The sequence below is a fragment of the Triticum urartu genome, chromosome 4A (genome assembly GCF_056163025.1).
Source record: "Triticum urartu cultivar PI428250 chromosome 4A, HENAU_Tu73, whole genome shotgun sequence".
NCBI classification, from domain to species: domain Eukaryota; kingdom Viridiplantae; phylum Streptophyta; class Magnoliopsida; order Poales; family Poaceae; genus Triticum; species Triticum urartu.
The window spans coordinates 600,343,608-600,356,281 of record NC_141876.1 but is presented as its reverse complement, the minus strand read 5'-3'; the positions used below and the strand labels follow the sequence as shown (position 1 = coordinate 600,356,281).

The window sequence follows — 12,674 nt, the reverse complement described above, 5'->3', positions numbered from 1 at the left end:
CACAACGCCCAAGTCGACGGCGTGCCACGCTCGCCTCCCGTGGCTTCTCATTTGTGTTGCTCGCCCCCAATCAAACATGCAAACTGATTTCCGTATAAGCAACAAATGCCTCTAGCATGTTCATCATGCCTGCATCCAGTGGCGGAGCCAGGAAAGAAATGGTGGGTGTGCACACCTAAAAAAATTCTACCTAATCCAAGATCATACATACAATAGTTGGCAAAAATATAATACAAACAGCTCAATCAAGTCAGACAACATTATAGTTCCCAAATATTCCAAATTTGCAACGTTGCAAATACAAATAGTCTTACATGAAAGATACCCATATGTAGGCATGTAGAAACTATAACACTAAGTAACTCTACGACGTTCCTTTGCCATGAAATCTTCAACGATGTCTTCCTCGCTTACTTTCAAGAACACATCTCGCTCAATGAATGTTACTAAACAGTTGTTCATGAGATCATCACTCATACTATTTCTCAACTTATTTTTCACTAGATTCATTGCCGAAAATACTCTTTCAACACTCGTTGTGGCCACCAGTAAGATCAATACCAATTTGATAAGCATGTAGACCAAATCATAGAGAACATGTTTGTTTGTACCAACAAGCATAACAGAGAGTTCACCAATATTACGCACAGATCTGAACCTATCATCTTGTCTCATATCATCAATAAAAGTATCAAGTTGGAATTCAAGCCTTACCAAATCCATGCTTGATATGTCCTGAGGGTAGAATTCAACAAGTTTCATTACCTTGAGTGCATCATAAGAAGCAAATGAATCGACGGGGTTCAAAGCAGACATGCAAATAAGCAACTCCATATTAACCTCATCAAACCTATTGTCAAGCTCTTGAATGATTTGATCAAGGATACCAAGATATACTTCTCTTCTATAACGATCATCATTTGTTTGCACTTCATAATACCGAGGTGATCTTCCATGAGGCACATAATTATCCTCCGGTGTAGGAACTTCAATTCCATGTTTGTTGCAAAACAATGTCACCTTTGCAAGAAATTCTTCCCAGCCATGAGACCTCATATGTCGCATTTTATTCTTTGCCAAACTAACAAGTGCCATTGCATTAACAATATCTTGATCTCTCTTTTGCAATGACTGAGACAACTCATTAGTGTGGCCAAGAATAACAAGCATCACGTGAAGATTGAAAACAAAGTCATATGACTCCAAGGCAAAAGCCACTGCACGTATTCTTGTCCACTCACCACTTTGTGAAGGATCTTTTCCAATAGTATCAAGTACTTCTAGTATTGTGGGGTACATGGTAATAATGTGCAGAATGGTTCGAAAATGAGAACCCCACCGAGTATCACCGGGTCTAGCTAATCCCATCTCTTGATTTAACCCACTTCCACTTTCAATTTCACCCATTTCAAGTGCTTCCAGAACCTTTTGAGCTCTAACATCTCGAAGCATGTCATGACGCTTGCAAGAAACTCCAACAATATTCAGCAAGTAAGAAACATGATCAAAAAACCATTTACATGGTTCATTTCCCTTTGCCACGGCAATAAGAACCAATTGAAGTTGATGTGCAAAGCAATGAATGTAATAAGCAGAGGGCGACTCTTTCATGATCAATGTTTTCAACCCTTTAATCTCTCCTTTCATGTTGCTAGCCCCGTCATATCCTTGCCCACGAATTTGAGTAAGAGTCAGATGATGATCGGTAAGCAAAGATTCAATTGCAGCTTTAAGTGACAAGGAAGTTGTGTTGGCAACATGAACAACTCCAAGAAACCTCTCACACCCCTTTCCAACTTTATCAACATAACATATGCAAATAGCAAGTTGCTCTTTATGAGATGCATCACTAGACTCATCAGCTAGGATTGCATAGTGCTCATCACCAAGATCTTCAATAATTTGTTTTGTAGTTAGCACAGCACAACATTCAATAATTTGTTTTTGTATCGTTGGACTAGTCAAGATGCAGTTTCCAGGAGCATTGTGCAAAACAATCTTATCAACTTCTTCATCATTTTCTGCAAGCCATTTTAGAAGTTCAAGAAAGTTCCCCCTATTGCTAGATTCTTCACTCTCATCATGTCCACGAAATGCCAATCCTTGGTTCAAAAGAAACCTCAAGCATCTTAGTGAATAAGTTAGCCTAGCCTTGTAAAGACGCAGATCATGTTTAGACACCCTCACCATGGTATTACAAATTGACGTTTGAGGTGTCACAAATAAATTGTACTTCGCTTGAGCTTGGTTGTGAATGCTACCAATACCGCCCATATGTTCGTCCAGTGCATCAGGTTTGTTCCAATTTCTCCAACCAGTTTTAACAAAGGCATCATCCCTAGGCCCCCCATTAGTTTTCCCTTTGAACAAATAGCACACAAAGCAATATGTTGCTTCCTTTGAGACACTATATTCTAGCCAACTGTACTTTTCAAACCAAACAAAACTAAAGTGTCGATTTTTACCATAGATTTTCCTGACTTGAAAAGCATGTGCATATGGTCGGCATGCAGTTTTTGCAATGTATCTTCTTCGAACACTATCTTGATCATTAAAAGCATAGTCTGAAATAGGAGTTCTTTTCCCTGGATCACCTGAAAAGACATGTGCACTTGGCTGTTGGGGTGATGGAAGACTTGGCGTTGCATCTTCAATTTCAACATCGATCTCAGTATCTGTATCCATGTCCGTATCGGAATGGATTGGAGGTGGGGAATTAGGACACCGCGCATTTTCAATATCTTCAGTGTGATGTTCAGTAGCAATCTTCCTCGCTTTCTCTTCATGTTTTCGAAACAGGTCCAGAATGGCACCATTCCTCTTCATGTTCTGCTCTACAATTATATCAAAATTAAAACATCATTGGTAGAAACAGCATACCGAATCAGTTCTACACAATATAAGCATCAAGTATTGACCATTGCATATAAACCAGTACAAATATACACTGGTAGTACATGGTAGAAAAAAAATTATTGACCATGGACATCAACTACTAGCAAATTCTGTAGATCTTGGTCAATATAAACATCAAGTATTGACCATGGACATCAACTACTAGCAATTCATAATTCATATACACTGGACTGGGCATCAATTTATTTGGAAGCAGCAAAGCATCTATTTTGGGGGGAAGCTTGGAATCTCACCTTGCTGATTTGTTCAAACGGAGGTTGGGGAAGATGATTTGAGGCCGTCCGGCGCAGTACTGGTCCGGCGGTGGTGAGGAAGACGCAGCTGGAGAGGCGTCCAGCCAGCCGCGAGCACGACAGGATCGATCCAGCCGCAGTCTGCACGGGAGACGCAGCGGATGCCCCTGTCTCGTCTCTCCTGGCCTGACGACGGCGAGTCGGCGACTGTGGGCGGGGCGAGCGGCGAGAGGAGGGGAGAGGAGGGGAGCGGCGAGAGGAGGGGAACCAGTGGCCGGAGTTCGGAGGAGAGACGGGTGAGGGCTGAGCCGCTGAGGCGGCGTGGCCAGAGAGGAGACAGAGGCACGAAGCTGCTTCACACACGAGAAGAAACCTAGACGGCTGGGGCTGGGCTTTGGACAGTCCTTTGGGCTAAATTAGTACATGGTAGAAAAAAAATTCTTCAAATTCTGGGTGGGCCACGGCCCACCGTGCCTACACGCTTCCTCCGCCACTGCCTGCATCATCTGTTAACTCAACCATGGAGTTCCCATTGGCCACCTTCTTCTGATAATAAACGGTGTCCGAAGGGTTGGAACCCAATTCCTTGATCTTCTCCTTTATATCAAAATAACTAGCTCTAGATTCTTGTATCCACGAACATGTAAAATATGCCTAACACTCCACATCTTGGTTGCCATCCACTTTGTGCAAGAAAAATAAAAATTCCTTTACAACTAGCAAGTAGCAACAGATGCTATCACTTGTACATGTATTAACACTCTTCCGGTGAACATTGCTACCTACATATTCAGATATGTAGGTGTATCAGAGTTAGTAAAGTAGTATATTTACACCACTTTAATCTAATCCATAGAATCATGCATACTTAAGGCCCTATATGATAAATGAAGAAAAACATACATGGTTTCAAATTATATCAGTAACAATTTCTCCTATAATTTATTCAACGATGATATGCCATACTGATCAAGTATAGTCGTCTCATCATAATACTTCAAGCCGGAAGCGAGTTGAGTAGGGAGAAAAATAGGCAGGAAAAAACTGCCGACGTGGCATTGCCAGCCGGTTAGAACGCACACAAAAATTAAAATAGGGTAAATTGTGGCAACATTTATGCTAAATAGGGTAAAACGAATGAAATTCCGCTAAATTGGGTAATTAGTGTAAAAAATGTCAAAATAGGGGGTAAAAACCGGAATTCACTCGAAAAGAAAACACCAATGAAATATCATGTAATCATTCCAAATCCAAATCCATGGCTTACCACAGAAGAAATCGTTCTTCTAATTACACCAATCATTTTCTCGGTCTCAAAAGAATTACATCAATCATATTAACTAAATTACTAGTGCTACTTTTTCTTAATGCTGGCTGATTTGTCCATGGCATGGTCAGACTACGCATCAGACGGCGATGGGCGCGAACCGGCACCACAGAGAGAAGAGCGCCAACGCGATGGCCGCTCTGAAGATCGTGCCGGCTACTGCCGGGCAGCGGCTGCCGCCTGTGGCGACTGTGCCGGCGCCGGCGGTCTTCTCTTCTTCTTCGACTTTACTAGGCAGCTCCGCTGGCGTCTCCTGCTCCTCATGACCGCTGCTGATCTGCACCACGCCGTCGTCCACGGCGTCCGCCTGCTCGCTGTCCTCCGCGACACGCTTCTTATTCTTCTTGGTCTTCTTGCCACGTTTCTTATTCTTCTTGGCGCCGTGGCCGGGGTCATCGTCGCGGAGGGCAGCCCACATGTTGGCGCCGCCGACCGTTATGCCTCCCTCCACGGCCGCCGTGCTCGTCCGCCTTGCCACCGTCGGGCAGCCCGTGGTGACCACGTCAATGAACTCTACTTTCTCTTTCTCTTCCTCTTTACTCATCTCTTCTTCCGCTGCTTCTTCCTCTTGTTTACTGGTGACCTCCTCTTCTTCTTCGTTCGGCGACACGGCAGCCGTCTCCTCCTCCTCGCGACCGTCGGTTACCTCCTCCTCGCCGTCCGGCACGGTGGTGGCCTGCTTGTCTTCCGCAGCAACGTCGGTCTGCACCTTGCTGCCGTCGTCCACGATAACCGCCGGCGCCGTCTCCTTCTCCTCGCGACCGTCCGTTACCTCGTCGCCCGCCGGCACGGTGACGGTGGCCTGCTTGTCTTCCGCAGCGCCGTCGGTCTGCACGTTGCTGCCGTCGTCCACCATGATAGCAGCCGGCGCCGTCTCGTGCTTCTCGGCGGCGCTAGCAGTGGGCGGCGTCTCCTCTACCGCTACCTCGATGACGGCGGCGACCTTTCCGTGCTCTCGGCCGTCGACGGCATCGGCGCTGTGGCCGGGGCCGTTGTCGCAGAGGAAATCCCACATGTCGGTCCCGCCGACTGTGATGACGACTCCCGCCACGGCCGCCTTGACCGTCCGGCAGCGGACACCACCCACCAGAATGAACTCTGCTTCCTCTTCCTCTTTACCCATCTCTTCCTCTGCTGCTCCCGGGGCCACCGTCCGGCAGGGGACACCGCCCACTGTAATGACCTCTGCTTCTTCTTCCTCGCATTCACTTGCCTCCTCATCTCCCCACCTCGGCGGCGCGGCCGGCGTCTCCTTGTCATCGCCACCGTCGGGCACGGTGGTCCTTGCTTCCTTCTCCTGGAGACCGTCGGTCGGCTCGGTCTGCATCTCGCCGCCACTGTCCACGCTGGCAGCCGGCGTCGTCTTCTTCTTCTTGGCTCTCTTGCGCTTGGGACGGTCGATGACGACGCCGTCGGTGCGGTGGCCGGGGTCGTTGTTGCGGAGCGCGGCCCACATATTGGCGCCGCCGAGCGCGATGCCTCCCGCTGCCATCTCGATCGAAGTCGCTCGAGTCACGTACACAAGATGATAAGAAATCGAAGCTGCTGCAGCCACCGTTGTTGCGAGAGAACCAGATGCCACCGAAGCTGCCACGGCCGTATATAAGGCGGGCGCCCGGTGCAGTTCGACTCAGTTTGGAACGGAGGCACGTATTGTGTTCCGAGTCCGAGGTAGACAAGGCATCCTACCTACTCTCGAAAGTCGAAACACATGTACCGTGTCAATGCCACGCACTAGATTGACACGATCCATGTACGTACGCATCGCACGTACACATGCGTCGTCATAATTTTCTTTTGCGAAAAATTCCCACTCTATTCATCTTCAATCATAACAGTACAATGAAATTAGAAATAGTAAAAATTACATCCAGATCCGTAGACCATCTAGCGACGACTACAAGCACTGAAGCGAGTCGAAGGCGCGCTGCTATTATCGCCCCTCCCTCGCCGGAGCCGGGCAAACCTTATTGTAGTAGACAATTGAGAAATCATCGTGTTAAGACATCATAGGACCAACGAACCAGAACAGCAACCGCCGCCGATGAAGAGTAGCGTAGGTCTAAAGGATCCAACATGAGGACACACGAACGTAGACGAACGACAACCAGATCCAAGCAGATACAACAAAGGCAAATCCACCGGAGACATCCCTCCACACGCCCACCGGATATGCTAGACACACCACCGGGACGGGTGCGAGGTGGGGAGAACATTATTTCATCTTCAGGGAACCGCCGCCGTCTCACCTTCCTGAGCAGGACACAAAACCCTAACAAAACTCAAAGAAACGTTTGAAAATTAAGCCCTCCCACTGACAAAGGCTGGGATCCACGACGCCCCCATGGCCCTAAGGCCACCGGAGACGAGGCGAATGGGCGGGAGACAGAGGAACCCTAACTTTTCTTAGGAAAGATGTGTCATCATAATTAATCTCAAACGATAAGTGCCACACGTCAGATGCGTAACACTCTGGCCCTGACGTTTTTTTATGGCATTCCAATCAGACAAGGATTTTTTTGTAACCATGCATAACCCCTTTCCATTATATAACTGAATAACGGAAATACAAGTACAAACTCAGAGTTTGATGAGAAGGGAAGGGGGAGAGTGAGTTCAAGCACCGTCGGGAAACCCACAGCAAGAGCTCGCCCACGAGACACCTACTATGAAGAGAACGAAAGACACAAAGCAGAAAAGTATCATGCAAGGCTCATAACAAGCTCATGCAAGAGCAGGGGGCCCAAAACAAAACAAAAGGCCGACACACCACCCCTTTTTTTGATCATCATCGAGGTGAGGTGAGGGCGGAAAGGCTCCTAGTTCATAGTCGTTTCATATGTGGCCGCCGTGCAAATCCTCATCATGTTTCCAACATTCTCGCGCAGCTAGCATCTTCGCGCCCCTCCTCATTGCTTCACGATCGTCGCCCTTCATCAGCCCTGCCCAGTAATTCAAGAAGACACAAGCCGAGAAAACAATTTCAAATGGACTTTAGGAGGCTTAAACTCAAACGTAGCCCGATTGCGGCTGTTCCAAATTGCTCAGCAAATAGCTGCCAGTCAAAAAGTATAAAACTTAACTCCATCAGGTAAGAAAACAAAGCACCAAGAGTAATACTGCCAAAGGTTGCTGGGACAGGAATCAGTCTCAAAAACTGATCCCGTTATTTGCCACACAACTCTACCATATGACACAGGCACTATTAGGGAAAACTCTAGTAGTAGCGCGGGTAAATGTGTTGGGGAACGTAGTAATTTCAAAAAAATTCATACGCACACGCAAGATCATGGTGATGCATAGCAACGAGAGGGGAGAGTGTTGTCCACGTACCCTCGTAGACCGTAAGCGGAAGCGTTATGACAACGCGGTTGATGTAGTTGTACGTCCTCACGATCGACTGATCCTAGCACCGAAAGTATCGCACCTCCGCGATCTGCACACGATCCAGCAGAGTGTCGAGGGAGAGCTTCGTCAGCACGACGGTGTGATGACAGTGATGATGAAGCTACCGGCACAGGGCTTTGCCTAAGAACTACGACGATATGACCGAGGTGGATTATGGTGGAGGGGCGCACCGCACACGGCTAAGACATCAATGATCAACTTGTCTATGGGGTGCCCCCTGGCCACGTATATAAAGGATGGAGGGAGGAGGAGGCCGGCCCTCATAGGGCGCGCCCAAAGTGTGGAGTCCTACTAGGACTCCGTCCTAGTAGGATTCCACCTCCCACATGGAATAGGAAAAAGGGAAGGGAGAAGGAGAAGGAAGGAAGGGGGCACCCCCTTTCCCTAGTCCAATTCGGACCAGTCCATGGGGAAGGGGCACGTCCACCCTTGAGGCCTTTCTCTCCTTTCCCGTATGGGCCATTAAGGCCCAATACGAATTCCCGTAACTCTCCGGTACTCCAAAAAATACCCGAATCTCTCGGAGCCTTTCCGATGTCCGAATATAGCCTCCAAATATATGGATCTTTACGTCTCGACCATTTCGAGACTCCTCGTCATGTCCCCAATCTCATCCGGGACTCCGAACAAACTTCGGTCATCAAATCACATAACTCATAATACAAATTGTCACAGAACATTAAGCGTGCGGACTCTACGGGTTCGAGAACTATGTAGACATGACCGAGACTCATCTTCGGTCAATAACCAATAGCGGAACCTAGATTATCATATTGGTTCCTACATATTCTATGAAGTTCTTTATCCGTCAAACCGCATAACAACATACGTTGTTCCCTTTGTCATCGGTATGTTACTTGTCCGAGATTCGATCGTCGGTATCTCAATACCTAGTTCAATCTCGTTACCGGCAAGTCTCTTTACTCATTCTGTAATGCATCATCCCGCAACTAAATCATTAGTCACAATGCTTGCAAGGCTTATAGTGATGTGCATTACCGAGAGGGCCCAGAGATACCTCTCCGATACACGGAGTGACAAATCCTAATCTCGATCTATGCCAACTCAACAAACACCATCGGAAACACCTGTAGAGCATCTTTATAATCACCCAGTTACGTTGTGACGTTTGATAGCACACAAGGTGTTCCTCTGGTATTCGGGAGTTGCATAATCTCATAGTCTGAGGAACATGTATAAGTCATGAAGAAAGCAGTAGCAATGAAACTGTAACGAACATAATGCTAAGCTAACAAATGGGTCTTGTCCATCACATCATTCTCCTAATGATGTGATCCCGTTCATCAAATGACAACACATGTCTATGGTTAGGAAACATAACCATCTTTGATAAACGAGCTAGTCAAATAGAGGCATACCAGAGACACTTTGTTTGTCTATGTATTCACACATGTACTAAGTTTTCGGTTAATACAATTCTAGCATGAATAATAAACATTTATCATGAAATAAGGAAATAAATAATAACTTTATTATTGCCTTTAGGGCATATTTCCTTCAAAATGGCCTAGCAGTACGTAGCGCCCTGCGTTACTGCTATGGCGCTACAACTAACATTTAGCAGTAGCGCAGCTTGGAGCACACTACTGATAACTCAGTTAGTAGTAGCGTGGTCCAAAGAACACCCTACTGCTAATTACTAGCAGCGCCGCTTTGCCCCACGCTACTACTATTATTACGTATTCCATTTTTATTTCATTTTATGTCATATTCATACACCGTTATACAAGTTTTCATATAGTGGCAATTTAGAGATTGTTATATCATTATGATCATAATGAGTTATTACATCATTGGGTGAAAGAACCATGGATTTTTATCATCATCATAATCATAATATTAACAGCTTATCATCATAATACATCATATTCATATGACAACTCCTCCTCATCATTGTTATCGTCCATGAGTCATACAACAAGTTGGTCGCTAGTCATAATCACAACTCCTCATCATCATGATCATAGTAGTCATAATCACAACTCCTCCTCCTCATCATCATCAACCCTAACACATTGTAGAACATAATTAATAACAACTCCTCATCATCATCATATCATAATCAACACCAACTAATTGTTCTTAATACCTAGGACCTACTCCTCTCTCCTAGGTAAAATAGCATAAAACAGCTAAACAGGTTCATGTTCATAATGGAGAATGGAGATACACCTATCTTCAACTTGTGGCTTGCGCACATTCATGTTGTCTCCATTTAGTTGCATGTGCACATTCATTACTTTGCTCCATTCTTTGATATTGAGCATTCCATCATTTAAAGAAATCGAGTATGCACTGTGGTAAGCCTTCGGCGGAGTTTGTCGTAAGCTAACCATATGCATATGACCTTCGGTAAACATCATGTTAGGCACAACCTCCTTTGGGAGCTTCTGTTGAAGAACACAATAGCAACATATATAGTTAGCAATGTAGTTTACTTAAGAAGAATTAATGTATGCAATGAAGTTACCATCATTAACAAAATCATACCAAGTTTTTGGCGATGAAGTTATTACCATCATGCAACTCATGGACTAGTGGCACGTATCCACTAAAATTTGGGTTGATAAAGTGATTGATCTTAAAGGCACCTAAGCACTGGTCCACCCACATATCAAATTATCAAAGTAGCGAACATGAATCAAACCAACATGATGAAAATGACTAGATGAAATTCCCGTGTACCCTCAAGAATGCTTTGCTTATTATAAGAGACCGTTTTGGCCTGTCCTTTGCCACAAAAGGATTGGGCTACCTTGCTGCACTTTATTTACCGTTACCATTACTTACTCGTTATAAATTAACTTGCTATCAAACTACACGTTACCGACAATTTCAGTGCTTGCAGAGAGTTTACCTTGCTGAAAACCACTTCATTTCCTTCTGCTCCTCGTTGGGTTCGACACTCTTACTTATTGAAAAGACTACGATTGATCCCCTATACTTGTGGGTCATCACATTCCTCCATGTTTTCCTTAATCTCCTTAAATAGAAAAGCATATCTAGTCTTGTTGATGATCACATTATTCACCAGTGAAACTTCATCCAAATAATTTGTTTCAATGTTCACGAGTATCGTACTCCACTTAAGAGCCAAGGAGATTTCTTCTATCGTAGCAAAATGCCATTAGGAGCAAATGGTTATGCTTCCCTCATGTTCTCATGACACCATACTAGCACATGTCACTCCATATAAAAAAACAACCATCAGTATTTAGCTTCACATGACTGGAAACTTACGGAATCCAAGGGCAAGTATCTGGATGCTCAATAAGTTTGCATACAGACCATGTGCGCAGGAAGCAGGAGAGGATGGTTGACTTGCCTTTCACATGATCAGTGTTGGGGTCAAACACGGTGGAATGCGGAGAAGGAAAGTAGCTAGTTAGGAATTTGGTAGATACTTCAACATGAGGGGCAGGCTTCGCATGAACCACTTTATTACTAGCATGCCAAATTCATTAAAGTAGCATTAATAAGTAGACATGCATGGGCTCATCAAGGCTTAAACATGAGTTGCACAAACTAGTCATCTCAGGTGGCATGGATCTTTGTGACATCCGGTAGCTCCCATTCATCCGCCAATGACTTCTCGATCCTTCTTGCATTGGTGCAAGAACATAATGCACGGAAAGTGTATTCAGCCTAGACACCACACACAGTACAAGTAGCATACACCACCTCCAATTTTTTATGCTTGTTGCTCCAAGTTGCAAGAGAGTTTGTACCCAGTCTCTAGGCGAAAATAAGGACCTTTGGAGGTGCCCAGCAACACCAAATGTCCTACGAGTCATCTCGACATCCGTCACGATGTCCACTTCCGATGATAGTTTCCGCATTATGAATTTCTTCCTGGAACATGCGATATGCACTTCGAAAAGTAAAGTTACACTTGTTTATTTGTCCTGGGCAATGATGTCCTCTCCCAGACAAGGCAAAGGCCAAATTTTCCGAATTTCACATACATCAGTTGGAAGAAAAATTGAAGCATGTTCATGTCCCAAGCACCACGAATATCTAGAAGATTTTTACACCCATTTAAATCTGCATCTCCCTTCCATTTAGATCAAGCCTCCTACAGGCTCATGGGCGGTCCATAGGTCACGCAAAATGCGTACGTTATGCACCTTTGCAATCCTCCACGATATTCCTTTTTTTTCAAAAGGTCCAATCCATGGGTGATTGCTTGCCAAGTGGACGATGGATTACGTGTAAACAATGTTTCTTTGACACAGACCATGTGCGCAGGAAGCAGGAGAGGATGGTTGACTTGCCTTTCACATGATCAGTGTTGGGGTCAAACACGGTGGAATGCGGAGAAGGAAAGTAGCTAGTTAGGAATTTGGTAGATACTTCGACATGAGGGGCAGGCTTCGCATGAACCACTTTATTACTAGCATGCCAAATTCATTAAAGTAGCATTAATAAGTAGACATGCATGGGCTCATCAAGGCTTAAACATGAGTTGCACAAACTAGTCATCTCGGGTGGCATGGATCTTTGTGACATCCGGTAGCTCCCATTCATCCGCCAATGACTTCTCGAGCCTTCTTGCATTGGTGCAAGAACATAATGCACGGAAAGTGTATTCAGCCTAGACACCACACACAGTACAAGTAGCATACACCACCTCCAATTTTTTATGCTTGTTGCTCCAAGTTGCAAGAGAGTTTGTACCCAGTCTCTAGGCGAAAATAAGGACCTTTGGAGGTGCCCAGCAACACCAAATGTCCTACGAGTCATCTCGACATCCGTCACGATGTCCACTT

General features: G+C 45.3%; 1 protein-coding gene across 1 annotated transcript; it reads right to left on the bottom strand.

Moving 5' to 3' along the window:
- Positions 1 to 354: 354 nt before the first annotated feature.
- Positions 355 to 2,826, bottom strand: LOC147977136 (uncharacterized). Its single transcript, XM_087519902.1, has one exon. The coding sequence runs from the start codon at positions 2,824 to 2,826 to the stop codon at positions 355 to 357; it is 2,472 nt and encodes an 823-aa protein (XP_087376028.1).
- Between the last annotated feature and the right edge of the window lie 9,848 nt (positions 2,827 to 12,674).